Source organism: Nestor notabilis, unplaced genomic scaffold (genome assembly GCF_000696875.1).
Source record: "Nestor notabilis isolate BGI_N333 unplaced genomic scaffold, ASM69687v1 scaffold1878, whole genome shotgun sequence".
NCBI lineage: Eukaryota > Metazoa > Chordata > Aves > Psittaciformes > Psittacidae > Nestor > Nestor notabilis.
This window is the reverse complement of record NW_009938557.1, coordinates 74,745-89,062: the sequence shown is the minus strand read 5'-3', so window position 1 is coordinate 89,062 and position 14,318 is coordinate 74,745. Positions and strand designations below refer to the sequence as shown.

Sequence of the window (14,318 nt, the reverse complement as noted above, 5' to 3'; positions counted from 1 at the left end):
AAGAGCGTGGTTTTCACTCTTTTTGGCTGCTCTGCACTATGCAAAATGAAACCTCCAAATACAATCACTTTGATTTTTTATTTAAGCAGGAAGGTATAGTTCTATTGCATAAAAAAACACTTTTCCTCCAGGATATTCTTACTAAGAAATATCTGAATGGATGTCAGGGTTGGGTTCAGACATCACACTCCCCAATCCTTCAGCTGTCAATAAAACCTGCAGCTTCACTCCTTCTCTGTAATGCTCTTTTATCTAAAGGCTGCAGATTCCAGGTCTGACTTCTCAAGGCCTGAAAGCCCAAGCCCAGTTCATTGATAGTCTTATTTCATCTCTGGATATGGACTAGTTTGCCAGACATTGTTTTGAACTCAAACTCTCCCCGTTAAAGCACTTCCCACTGTTTCCTTTCCCATCAACCTCCTACATACTGGTTCCCAGTTAATGATGAAACATCACAGGCTGGTGTCCTTCCTGTCTGGGCATGGCCATATCCCTCTGCTCTCTTAGAGGACTGCAGATCCTAACAGAGAGAGTCAGAGAAAATTTCATTAAACACAAGCCTGCAGGCTCACACATCCATCTGTCACACAACCTTCCCCCATCCAGCCACTTTATTGCTGATAACCTGGCTCTCCAGGGACAAGGTGGCAGATGAATCTCTTGTCTTTCAAACCCTCCAAGAGACTCCTGGCAGAGGAAAGCAGAACCAGCTTCATTTGACACTGCCATTGGATGGTGAGGAATAAGGGTGATGGATGAAGGAGGGTGCAAGGGATAGGTGAAAAGATCCATGTGCTTTATCCACACCAAGACCCTCCACAATGTGCTTCCTGTTCTTCTCTTTGTCACAGAAATCATAAAGAAAGTGAAGAAGCCCCCTCCCCTGTGCCGCCCAAATATAGCCCCTGAGTTGGCCCCCATGAAGTGCATCCAGGTAATGAAGGAATGCTGGGGTGAAGCCCCCGAACGACGTCCAACCTTTGAGGAGGTATTTCTTAAGGTCAGTGAATAAAGCAGCAGGTTCCATCCTTTGTTTGTACTTGGCAGGGAATTATATTTTATTCCTTGAAGTGAGCCCTTAAATAATGACTGAAGAAGTCCCAGAGCTCTAGTTTTGCCTTTGCAGTTGGGTTATTTTGTGGTTCATGGTGTCTGGCTTACACCTTGTCCTGAATATGGGCTGCCATGGCACCACCACATGGGGTGTGAAACAGGCTGAACATGGGATGATGTCTTCACATTTGCAGTGGACTTGCACAGATGACCTGATGGAGATCCAAGATCTGTAAATTATGATAGCACCTTCAGATCAATATGGGGTTTTGATCTCCTAAGTTATTTAAAAAGTGATTAATTTAAAAGGAAAATTCACCAAAGGCTGTTAAACACAAAGATACAACATTTGGCATAAGAGGTCTCTGAACTGCAGGTTCGTGAAGGCTGGGAGCATATCCCAGAGACATATGACTGTACCTGAGCCCATTTGAACAGCTCTCCCAGACATCTCTTACTGGCCATCTCATGGACTGGCAAAATAAACCTTTTGTCCGATCCAGCAGTACTGTTCCTATGTTCTTCTAAGGTCAGACTGGATAAACCAATATCAATGATTTTTACCTTTTGGTTCTATGAAATTGTGAATAACTTTACACCCATATGACTCCACTGTTGAGTCTATGGCAGCTTCTGAAGCCACAGATTATCCAAATGGTCCAGAGGCTCATCTTCAGGTCAAGAGGCGAGAGCAAAACTCAATGAAGAATTGGGGATGGGAGGTGGCAGTACACATACATGCCACTGTGCAAAGGTGGATTTAAGATCAGTAACATGTAAGCAGGTTGTAAGTACTGTTAATGACCTGAAATTTGCACCTCTGAATGTAAATGGCTGCAGATTACCCTAAAAGTTAATCATTGGATAAATGAGGGTGCATATTTGCAGTGTGATCGGACTCCATAGCAACTATAGTGTTTCACTTAACCCTCACTGGAAGTTCATATATGAGCAACATGCTCCTGGGCAGCTTCCATAGTTATTGATGCAAATTCACCCTCTATTCAACCTTTCAACCTTTATCATTGAACTCTTGACACTGACAAATCCTGTCTTTAGCATTGTACCCTTAAAATAAGTCTTTACTTTTTGTTCCTTTTCAAAGTTAGTGTGCTACAATGGTGCAATGAGATGGAGAAATAACTCTCCAGTTTGATTTTCCAGTTCAAAACCATCAACAAAGGGAAGAAGACCAATATCATTGACTCAATGCTCAGGATGCTTGAGCAGTATTCAAGCAACCTGGAAGATTTAATCAGGGAGCGGACTGAAGAGCTAGAGATTGAAAAGCAGAAGACAGAGAAACTGCTGTCACAAATGCTCCCCCCGTAAGTACTGATACTTTAGATGGTAAAAACACCCCAACCCATATCTAGACTGGACAAAACTGGTCTCCAGAAGTGAGCAAGATTGCAGAGCTGACCTCCACTTTTGGCAAGCACCTTCCAATCAAAGTAAGAAACTTAAATCAATGCTTGTTACAGCCATATAGAACCTCCTATTTAGTGGAAAATCCTTTAAGCACAGTTGGACAAGAGTGTCTGAGGTCTTGGCCATGCACTACAGAGGGGTTTGTGCCCTGCCATCTATTGCTTGTGTTATTACAGATCAGTGGCAGAAGCCCTCAAGACTGGTGGCACTGTGGAGCCAGAGTATTTTGACCAGGTGACCATCTACTTCAGTGACATCGTGGGATTCACAACCATTTCGGCCCTCAGTGAACCCATTGAAGTAGTTGATCTTCTCAATGACCTTTACACATTGTTCGATGCAGTTCTTGGAAACCATGATGTTTACAAGGTGAGAATCAAACTGTCTACGGGTCGAACACTCTTGTAGTTATATTCTATGTCTCTTTTCCACCCTTTTTTCCCCTATTTATTTATTAATTTAATGGCATTTGCCAGGTGGAGACGATTGGTGATGCCTACATGGTTGCCTCAGGGCTCCCAAAACGGAATGGAAACAAGCACGCGGCTGAGATAGCCAACATGTCCTTGGACATCCTCAGCTCGGTGGGATCGTTCAAAATGAGACACATGCCAGACATTCCCCTCAGGATACGAATTGGGCTGCACACAGGTAAGCGCCTGAACATCAAAGAACTCCTCTGCAGTTGTATTTCCAGCTTTGAATGTTCTCTCCTTGCCTGCCCCAAAACAAGCACCCTTGGAAGATGCTTTAAAATCTTCCATAGCAACAAGGGCATTAAAATGGAAACACAACCCCCAAGGAGGAAAACGGCTCAGTGTCATTTGGAGGAGGAATTGTGCATTCTGTCCCAGTCAGGAGCTACATCAGACACATTAGTCACAAGGGTTTCGTTGAAAGGGTGGCTTTTTGATGTGCCATAAGATCATCACTGGTGTGATATGGGGACATCAGTGAAGTCTTTGTAACTCTGTTATGAAATAACAAAAGCAAAAAACCCCAGGCATATAGAGTGAAAGAATGAAAGTTTGAGGAGATTTATTAGAGGTAGAATGTAACTTGAAGGATATGCAGTTATTAAGATACACAGTTATTAAGAAAATGTTGTGTTGTAAAGAAAGTAAATTATCTCTAATCTAGAAATCATCATCTATTCAATTAACAGAAAAGTGCTTTGCTTGCAAAGAAAAGAAGAAGTTCTTTTCTTTATACAAAGTGTAATTAAATTCCAAACCAAAACCAAAACAAAACAAAGACAGGAGGAATGCAGTTGTTTAAGTAAAAACATGACTGGGATTTTAAATGGAGGAAAAGACATCTGCTGTAATGGTAGAATCAGTATCATTATATTAATACATTTTTCCCAGCTGTTCATCACAAGAATTCTTGTGTCTTCCTCTGAAGCACCAGGTACTTGCCCATCGTGGGAAGCCAAACATTGAATAAGATTGTCCAGGAGTCTGATTTAGTGCTGCAGGTTTTTTTTATCCTTCTGCCTATCCAATAATGCCCACATTTTTGCACCTTTAGCATGCAAGTGTTTTACAGAAGCCAATATCCCAGTTTCTGTTGTACACATGGGGAAACAAGAGCAGAGAGAAGGAAGTGTCTCACCCAGAATATCCCAGAGCAGAGCTAAAATCAGTATTTCATAGAATAACAGGTTGGAAGGGACCTCGAGGATCATCTGGTGCAACCTTGGATGTTTCATATCTCATATCAAAGGCTGATATTTCATATCTTCTAGACTATATAAGATCTTCGTTTGGGGTTATCTCTGAAAACTAATCTCCATACAGTTTTCTTTGCAGTTTAGGGGTCTTAGCTGGCCCTTTACAGAAGCCTAAAGTGTTAAGGAACGATTGCAGGAGCACTGTGAGTTTAATACTCTGGCAGAAATTAGATGAGATTATGGCCCCAGGTTGTCTTGCCCAGAGCAGGGGTCTCTGGAGCACAAGCAGCACATTTTCAACATGGAAAGAGAGGAATTCAGTCCACAACATCTGCTTCTGGCTGTTGACAGCAGTTCTGCAACATGTCTTCCATGCACCCAGCCAAAAATCTATCCCTAGGTGATGTGTATGGGGGGTAGTTACATTTTTTCTTGGTTTTATGAACTCTGGGTATCTGGAAAGCAGTGTTGTTATGAGCTGTTGTGTAGAGAGTAAGAGGAAAAGGGGGAGGAATTGGTGTTTTCTTTCTAAAGAAGCAGAAGCCAGATCATGTTTTGCATAGATCTGGCAACTTCCTGCTCTCATGGGAGCAGTGAGAAATGTATGCTCCAAAACAAACCAGATCTCCAAGCCACCGAGCTGACAGCAGAGTTTGATTAACCCTAGACCCTGTTTCTCCTGAGGAAAGAAGCATGAAGAGGGAATCACCAGCATCATGAAAGCATGGAGAAAGTTCCTGGGGAGAGGAGGGCTTGGCTAACACTTTCACTGTCCTGGAAAGGATGGAGAATGGGTGTGAACACCAATTTTGTTAGCCAACTGCTCTCTGGAAACTGGTGCCAAGAAGAGCTTGTGATCCCCTCTCTGATAAAGCAGTAAATGCCATTTGGGCATGGGCTGCCCATCTCTCTCCAACCCCAATGGAGAATTAAACCCCTGGGAACTTCTGCTAGCCCATGCCTGCAGCCCACTTGCAGCAATACATGGGTAAGGTGAAGAAGACAAGACTAGTGTTTGCTCTTCAGTTTATCCCCTGCTTTAAACTCACCCTGGAGTCTTGGCTCTCCTCTCGTTGCTTGACTCCCATGTCCAGCAAAACTCAGCTGACTCAGCTGTTTCCACACCATCCATGTCTGGAATGGAGAATAACAGTCAGGGAGAGTCGTGGTGGGAAACCAAGCTTTTCCAGAGAGGCTGAAAGGATCTGTTTATCAGTCAGTCTCTGTGGCAACAAGCCCCACACTTCAACTGAGTTTATTAACCTCCACGGCACCACTGATGGTTGTTGCAGAGTCTTAGCCCAGCACCACTCATTAACTGACCCTGAAAACCCTGGCAAAGGGCCATTCCAAAATAAACCAGCAAACCTGTATAATTAAACAACGAGGCCATAGCATTCTCATCACAGGGTATCTGGTTTCCTCTGAAACTTGTTGATGTGAAAGATTTATGGCTGGAAGCCTTTGTTGGCCATTTACTGGAGCTGTCTAGACAAGGGGCAACACACACAGGCAGTGAAGGCAGTGAGTGAATTAACTCCTGGATGCTTTTGAACTAGTAACTTCGTGCAACAGGAGGACAGGCTTAAAAGCAGCAGCCTAGAATGTTAGTACCTCACCCTAAAAACCCACCCTAGGTTATGAGTTTTGCAGATACGATTTCTGCCCACGGCAGGGGGTTGGAACTAGGTGATCTTACAGTCCTTTCCAACCCAAACCACTCTGTGATTCTATGATTGGATGATTGCATTGACTAAACAGCAAACCTAAATTCAGGTACCCCAGTGGAGGTGTTTCCAGGAGTGTTAGGGAGCACACACTCATTTTGTGGTTGGTGGAGATGTGGAGGACATTTAAGTGGACCCTGGAGAGCTCTTCAGATGCAGGAGTGGAAAGGGTCTCATGGTTCCATTGACGACATTGACTTGGCCTCCACCAACTATTGCCTGAGGCTTCCAAAATAAAAACTCAGTTGACTCAGCTGTTTCCACACCATCCACAAATGCTTGATTGAGTCCAGAGGAGGCCCCGGAGCTGCTGCGAGGGCTGGAGCAGCTCTGCTCTGGAGCCAGGCTGAGAGAGCTGGGCTGGGGCAGCTGGAGAAGAGAAGGCTCCTGAAGGGGACACCTTAGAGCAGCTCCAGGGCCTAAAGGGGCTCCAGGAAACCTGGAGAGGGGCTTTGGACAAGGGATGGAGGGACAGGACAAGGGGAATGGCTTGAACCTGCCAGAGGGGAGATTGAGATGAGCTCTGAGGCAGAAGCTCTTCCCTGTGAGGGTGCTGAGGCGCTGGCACAGGGTGCCCAGAGAAGCTGTGGCTGCCCCATCCCTGGCAGTGTTCAAGGCCAGGTTGGACACAGGGGCTTGGAGCAACCTGCTCTAGTGCAAGGTGTCCCTGCCTGGGGCAGGGGTTGGAGCTGGAGGAGCTTTAAGGTTCCTTCCAACCCAAACTATTTCATGATTCTACGAATACGCAGAAGCTCAGGTGCCTGTATTTATGCTTCTTAAATGAAATTAAATTCTCCTCAGTGAGGGCTGTTTTTTGACAAGAACCACTTTTTTGTGTCCTTGCAACACCAATTACAGAAGGAGCTTTGATCATTACTGAGATATCTGAGTGCTGCTGTCATATCATCACCAGAAGATGAAGAGAGGTGATGTTGTATGAGTCACTGTCTTCTCAGGGAAAGCTCTTACTGAAACATGAATTAAATAATCTCCAACAACTCTTTTTAAGTCAGCGTGCACATGTTAAGGACTAGTTAGATAAGCATTAGGCCCTTGACCCACTAGTATCAACAGTGCCTTTATAGTTGTGCTATAGAAGTGCCTATAGACTAGACCCTGAAAAGACTTCTTCTAGTGGATATAGCACCTCTCCTGAAGAGCTTAAACCAAATTAGGGATTACTGATAATAACGGGAATTAAACTAGAAGAGAATCTGAGGAGCAGTGTCTCATCCAAGGTTACACGGCACATTGCCAGTAAAAACCCCCAAACATTAAATCAGGTTCTCCTGATCTTCAGCAGTCCCTGCGTGCTGTGTTTGATCTAGACATGCTGTTGAAGTCCTTGTAACATATTTGATATGTATCATTATTCTTTTCTTTTTTAATCTTTAATCAAGTGTTGCTTCACCAGGCAGGAGGTAAAAACTGCCTCACTTCTGTTTGCTTCCTCTCTAAACTGTATTACAATCCTGTTAACTTTGATTCTGCAACAACTTTTCAGAGGTAACAGCAAGAGGGGTTCTTGCAAAGTTCCATAGATTTCAGCTATGAAGATTCATTGTCTTTAAGATGTGTCTGAAAACTATACAAAGAATCAGTTTTTGTAACTAAGAAGTCTAAAATTACAGCAAAATTACATTGTCCTAAAACAAGTAACTGATTATCAGAGACTTTCTTCATCAGGGACTGAAATGATAGGACAAGGGGTGATGGGTTCGAACTGAAACAGGGGAAGTTCAGGTTGGATCTAAGGCAGAAGCTCTTCCCTGTGAGGGTGCTGAGGCGCTGGCACAGGGTGCCCAGAGAAGCTGTGGCTGCCCCATCCCTGGCAGTGTTCAAGGCCAGGTCAGACACAGGGGCTTGGAGCAACCTGCTCTAGTGGAAGGTGTCCCTGCCCATGGCAGGGGGTTGGAGCTGGATCAGCTTTAAGGTCCTTTTCAACCCAAACCATTCTATGATTCTATGGTCGCTTCTAAATTAGGCTATTATTAATATTATTGCTGCTATTATTATAATTATTTTAAAACCAACATTTTGACCTACAACTCTTTTTTTTTTATTTAAAAGCCTTATCTATACCATCATTTCAGATACTGTTGATGTTGTCCTATATTCACATCTAACCTTGCATGGGAAAAGATTTCCTTGTCAGTTTTGCCAGGTCTTGACCCAAAAAGATCATGACACTGAAAAAACAGGCAGAGCCTGAAAAGACATAGGACATAAATGCATCCAATGCAAGACACAGAGGGCTGCCTTTTTCTCTGCAGGAAGCCTCACACCCCCTTTATATTGCTTGGTGCATTCACTTCTTTATCTTTTTTTCTCTTGCATTTCTTTTGCAATCCTGATATGTTATACTGTGGTTGATGACATTTAGCATCTCATCCTTCAGAGCACAGTCCAAACATCATCTAAGCCCAGTGCCACAGATGACAATTGTCTGTGCTGTTTGGCTGTGACACTTTGTGTATGTGTATGTTCATGTAAATCCTGCACACATACCTCTCCCCAAGATCTTGGCACTGGTTCCTTGGGAGCTATTTTGGAAGGGAGTAGATATTGTCTACAGAATGAGAAAGAGGAAAAATAATCAGGTTTTGGCTAGACAGGAGAGCAAATGATGTCTTCCTTTCCAAGGAAGGGTCACAGGGTGGTCCAATGTGCTGCCAGCATCTTCCAAGACTTCCAAGGCTGATTTTCAATTCTGTTTCACTGGGATAGGGCATATCACGAGATCTGAACTTTAGTTTTCCTGGCTAGAAAAGGAGGTGTTTTTAAAATGAGATTCTAGTAGTCCTTGGGATTCCACGAACTCTGAACAGATTTCTCCTAGATGATGGTGAACTGAGGTCCTACCACATGAGACCTTTCTCAAGCATAAAACACCAATATGCAATCCATAGAAATGCTTAGTTTTTGATCACCTGTAACAAGCACCAAGACCAATGAGATCTTTAAAAATCCTCCTATATTCCTAAGTGGGATTTGAATATCAGAGGAGAGGATGAGATCTGTTTGTTGGCATGTCCCTTGACTCATGCAGTACCATCTGGGTTATACAGATGACACATGTCTTTCAGGGCCTTGTGTGGCAGGCGTGGTAGGGCTCACAATGCCACGATACTGCCTCTTTGGAGACACAGTGAACACAGCATCACGAATGGAGTCCACGGGCCTGCGTGAGTATATGGGACAGCCCCTGGGGTGGGTGGGTGGAGGATCTTCTCGAGAGAGATGAAGAAATGTGCATCTTCAGTTATAAGCCTCACAATTGAATCAGCTCTGATGAAAGGGGCAAGTCAAACAACAAAACCATCAGCTTTGCCATTGCAGATTGGCATTTAAGACCTTGCCTTCCAGCTACAGTCCTCTGATGTGGATCCCACCACCAAAATCAACATCAACATTGCCCTAGATTTCTCATACATGGGTTGGATCTTGCTTTCAGTGCTGACAACCCTTAATTCAGAGCTGTTCTTGCACAGTAAAATAAGACACTTACCTGTCATGGCTAGGACAAGGCAAGGGTTGATGTACCTGTGGGCACTGCTTCCATTGTGCTGGAGGGAGAGAAAAGCAGACCACATGCAACCATGTCTTGCAACATGAACGGCGTCATTTATGATGGCTTCATTTATCAGTGATAGCAATTCCATGAACAAGTGTTGGAAGGTCCTAACAAAATCCTTAAGCTTTCCTTCCTCTTTAGGTTTTCTTGATGGGTTGATGTTCAGAGCATTTTTCCCTTAAGGTTTCACCTTTTTTTTTCCTAAGGCTTCCAGTTATAAAAGCAACAGTCTACATGCACAAAGCCAATAGCTGCAGCCAGTTCTTATTGTCCCGTGGCTGGAGACTTCTATGTATGTAAAAAGCAATGGTGGGGAAGAAACATTCACCTGCTTGTCAGTCATATACACAGATCTGCTGTTTATTGCTTTGCTGTCTTTGCCTGACACAGGGATATGCAAACCATAGTGGTTGAACTGTGCGTCACACAGTTGATGACTAGTGACAGCAGTGTCAGAGCCCTGGATGTGTTTTGAATCTCCTTTTCATGTTCAGGCTGTAGGTACAAGTTGGTTTCCAAAGGCAATGTCTCACACATTTTCATCCTTGATCTCTGATCTCCCTTTTGGTATTTTCAACAGCTCTTAGAAATTACCCATTGTGTCTGGTTTACAAGCTACACAAAGCCTGAGATACTCAATATTAATATCTTGAGGTCTTGCCAGGTTAGAAAAACATTACAGTATATGTGCCCCATTGAAACTTTTCCACTCTTCCATACAATCCTCCTATTTCTGGCTCCAGTGATTTTGATTAGACTAATTAAAACTAACAATCAGGCTAATCATTAATTAAGGAAAATTGCCTTTTTTTGAGTATGGCTGGCTCATTTCAAGAGGTTGAATTTGGAAAGCAGTGGAAAGGAGGAAATACTTTTGATAGCAGATTTCTAATGGCAAGACAGATACTTTAAGAATCCCAACCTTTAGACACTTGGAAGTGCAAAGGCCCACTGAGACTGGAGACAGCAGGAGCACTGCAGATACAAAAACATCTTTATACTTTAATAGAAATGTATATAGATATGCAGTAATAAGAAGACTGTAGGTTAGTGCCTCAGGAAACGTAACTCAAGGCTGTCTGGTCTTCCTCTGCATAAACTGGTTCTTCACCCATCTTTCAAGGGGGAATGGAATGTGATTAATGCATTTGAAATAAAAGTTCAACAAAAACAACAACAAAGAAAACTATTTAGGGGTAAAATGTTTGGAAACATTCTGTGGCTTGTCCACGCCAACAGAACAACAACAAATTCCAGTGAGTTCCAGCAATGTCTGTAAAACAAACTGAAGGAGATGGAAAATTAATAAAGATCTCTACTTTTGCCCTTTTTGTTCATAGACTGTTGATGGCAGCTCTGGGTGGAATCAATTACTGAAAAATCCAGATAGATCTAGATAAACAGCAGCGTTTTTATTATTTCCCTTTGCAGATTGCATCTCTTATATCACTTTCAAATGATGTTGGGTGTCTGGAGCAGGACAGTTGGTTATCTTTCCTTTTTTTGCTCTCAAGTTACTCTATGGAAATAGATAAAACCAACATTTTTGATTGCAGCTGATAATGTTGATGAGAAACCATTTACCATCTTTATTAAGTGCTGAACTTCTACATTCAGCATGTCTAGTATCCCTCTCTAGAAGTCCTCAGTTTAGATCTCCTCTCACCCTGTGCTCATTACAGCCCACCCTGGAAAGATCCATCCATCAGCATCAAATTTTACATAGCTCTACGACAGCTTCACACCTGCATGCTTTGGAGTGATATTCCTTGCCAGTATGAAGCAGTGGGGAATGTGCAGTGTGTGTGCAGTATAGTGATCCAGCTGTTTTGCTTTTCATTCCCAGCTTACAGAATTCATGTCAGCCAAAGTACAGTGGATACTCTTCGGAGTCTAAATGAAGGCTATGAAATCGTACCTAGGGGGAAAACAGAGCTGAAGGTAAGAAGACCAGAGCTGTGTGAAATGCTTCACACAAGGGAATCTTTTTGCTTGAAGAATTTCCATATTAAGCTGTTGTTTGGCCTTCATCCACCAATCCACCTTTGGATCCTTCCCAAATTGTCCCCGTCAGTTGTTTCAAAACATGAGGTAACTACTGGAGGACTGTGGGACTCTGTATGCGCTGGATCTATTTATTTAGGACTCTATTTAGTCCACTCTTGATAGAAGCTGCTGCTTTTCACAGCATCCAAACAAGACAAACAATCCAAAACATCACTTCTCCCCTTACATAGCAAATAGACAGCAGTAGGAGCTTTGATTGCCTTAAACACCTACAGTATAAGGCCTGAGTATGGCCTCAGATCCCTCAACAATCTTTCATGATGAGTGAATCATCTCAATTGAGTTCATATGACTGCAGGTGGAGATATAAAGTAATTATTCCAGGTTTAGTCTATGGAAAGAAACCTTTACACAGTGGACGTAAATTGGCACTTTAGGGAATTACTAACCTGACTTTCAGGGTCCAGTTTATGTGAAGATGAATGCCACTTGAGAAGTGTCTGTTTTCCTCCACTGCTCCCTTCAAGGGTGATTGACTCTGATATCAGTGTCTACAGTTCATCAGATGCCTCTCACCCATAATCATCTTACTTGGCAGCACAAGCATCAGAAATTGAGAGATTTTATGACAGTTTGAGCCTTCTCTTTTAGGATAGTGAAATTCAAATAATCTCTGAGCCATTGTGAAGGAGAGCCAAAGATTTCCAGCTATACTCTGTCTCTGGGTATATATGAAGCCAAATGAGGTGCTTATATATTGAGCAGAGGGTAGTCAGAAAGCTGCTCTTTATCTGGATTTTGTTTTCATTTTAGGGTAAAGGAGTAGAAGACACATATTGGCTCGTTGGGAAAAAAGGCTTTCTGAAGCCCTTACCTAAACCTCCTGAAATAAAGCCAGGGTAAGTGTGACTTCCTCACTGTTCAATACATTCATTAAAAGGTCCTTGTTGGAGTTCACAGGCTGAATATCTGTCTTTCCATGTTACCTGTTTGCAAACATCTACATCATTTTCCTTAGGTGACTTACATTTTCAGGCATAGTACTGGGACTCAGAAGTGTGGTTTCTTCAACTCCTCTCCTTAATTACAGTTCCCAAGAAGTGACATGGAAACTTGCTGCTTCCCAACTATAGTCCCTTGGAGACTGAGCACCAGGGATTTCCATGCTGAATCTCCTTCCTATTCTGTGTGAGAATGGGAGGTGCACATGTAGGGACACTTTCAGGTCTCTGGTGTCATCTGTATATAGGTGACACTCAGATTTTTCCCTCCTTCCATCAAACTTCTGCAGAAACCACCAGCTTCATTCACCATGCAAATATGTTTCTTCCCTGTAGCACTGTTCATTCAAACAGAGCAATAAAGAGATTTTGTGTTGTCAAAACATGTCACCATTAGGTAACTAAAGACTTAATGATGTTGTTTCCATACAAGTGGTGGTGAGCAAAGATTGAGTACTTGAAATTCATCAAGCAATTTAGTAGCTTTTTAATGCCTGGCTTTACAAACGGAGTCCTCCCTGCTTGGCTCTCACATGCTGTATGCCTGGAAAGGATGTCATGGTCAGGCCATAAAAACCAGGAGTGGAATTTGACAAGAACAGTGTGGTCACCTACATTAAAGCTACTCAACCTTGACTCCCTTTGTAGTCAACAGAGAGAAATATATGCCCAGGGATCTGATTCAACTGACCTGCTTGTACATCTGTATTCTAAGATTAATTGCCCCCGCAAGATGCCTGTTTCGTAGACTATCAAGACTAGCTCAGAGACAGATGTCTGACAGCAAACAGTGCCTGTTTTTACTTTAACTTTCCCCGAGCAATCTTGTTCTAAGTTTTCTCTCATTTCCTCTTAGGAAAATGAAAATACTTTTAATCTTCCTTTGCAGATAATGGTTAACTACTTGGGCAATTGCACAGAGGGCAGTCCAAGTGCTCAGAGCCCTCCCAGAGCTTTCCTGAAGTAGAATGGAATTAACAGTATTTTGGGCCATATCTTTGATGTTATTTGGGTGTTAATCAGAGTGGAAGATAGAAGGTTACTGGAAGATAATTGTGAGACAGTATTTCTTAGGCATGGATGCTTTGATGGAAATAAGCTATTGAGTGAAGTGTGTTGGTATTAATGATGATATCAGTTCATGGGAAATGTGAACTGGGAGTAGTTTTGCCAAATTAGTGAGGTGGGTTGGTTTACCTTGCAACCAAGGAAGCACCAAGACTTCTACCTGATAGTAGGTTCTTCTCATCTTCTCATCTAAAACTTACGTGTTAGGCCTCTGTGGACTGCTGAGTTTCTTTCCATAATCCTCAAAGATCCTGTCTTCTGGTCATTTGTGCCAAAATCAGACTTGTGAAGGCCTGAGCTGTTTCTAGACATGGATTGTAAATGACAGAAAATACAACAGGTCCAGGGGGACAATAAGAGGAGGCAAAATATTTTCCTATGTACCCAGGATCAGGGAATATTAAGCATCCTTGTGTAACCTCAGAAGAACCCACCAGTTGCACTGCAGAGAGGGAGGTGTCTGCTCATATCCCAAGGCCTGATCTTCACTGTTCTTTTGCAGTATTTCTGTCCCCATACTCAAACAGCAGTTGAACGAATGTGAAAGTAATCAGAGGAAAAAGCGAAGTGATATGAAACTGAAACCTAGTGAAGGGTCAAAATGAAGGCTATACCGCGTGGAAGTCAAATGTCAAAGGGCAGAAAGAAGTAACTGGATGTTCAAGCAAAGCAAATATTTGGAGAATTGCCTCATGCATCTGCTGTGCTATTATGGGACAGATATCAGACGTTATGTTCTGTTTTTCCAGCCTTATCTTGATAGTTCAGTTTTGTGCCAGTTCATA

General features: G+C 42.8%; 1 protein-coding gene across 1 annotated transcript in view; it reads left to right on the top strand.

Annotated features, from left to right (window-relative positions):
• GUCY2F (guanylate cyclase 2F, retinal) overlaps positions 1 to 14,318 on the top strand; it is a 43,324-nt gene that overhangs the window by 20,200 nt on the left and 8,806 nt on the right. The window contains exons 11-17 of the mRNA XM_010019372.1: positions 852 to 1,000; positions 2,218 to 2,381; positions 2,661 to 2,853; positions 2,961 to 3,135; positions 8,970 to 9,068; positions 11,304 to 11,398; positions 12,278 to 12,363. Of these exons, the coding sequence (XP_010017674.1) occupies positions 852 to 1,000; positions 2,218 to 2,381; positions 2,661 to 2,853; positions 2,961 to 3,135; positions 8,970 to 9,068; positions 11,304 to 11,398; positions 12,278 to 12,363 (961 nt within the window). The remainder of the gene's footprint in view (positions 1 to 851; positions 1,001 to 2,217; positions 2,382 to 2,660; positions 2,854 to 2,960; positions 3,136 to 8,969; positions 9,069 to 11,303; positions 11,399 to 12,277; positions 12,364 to 14,318) is intronic.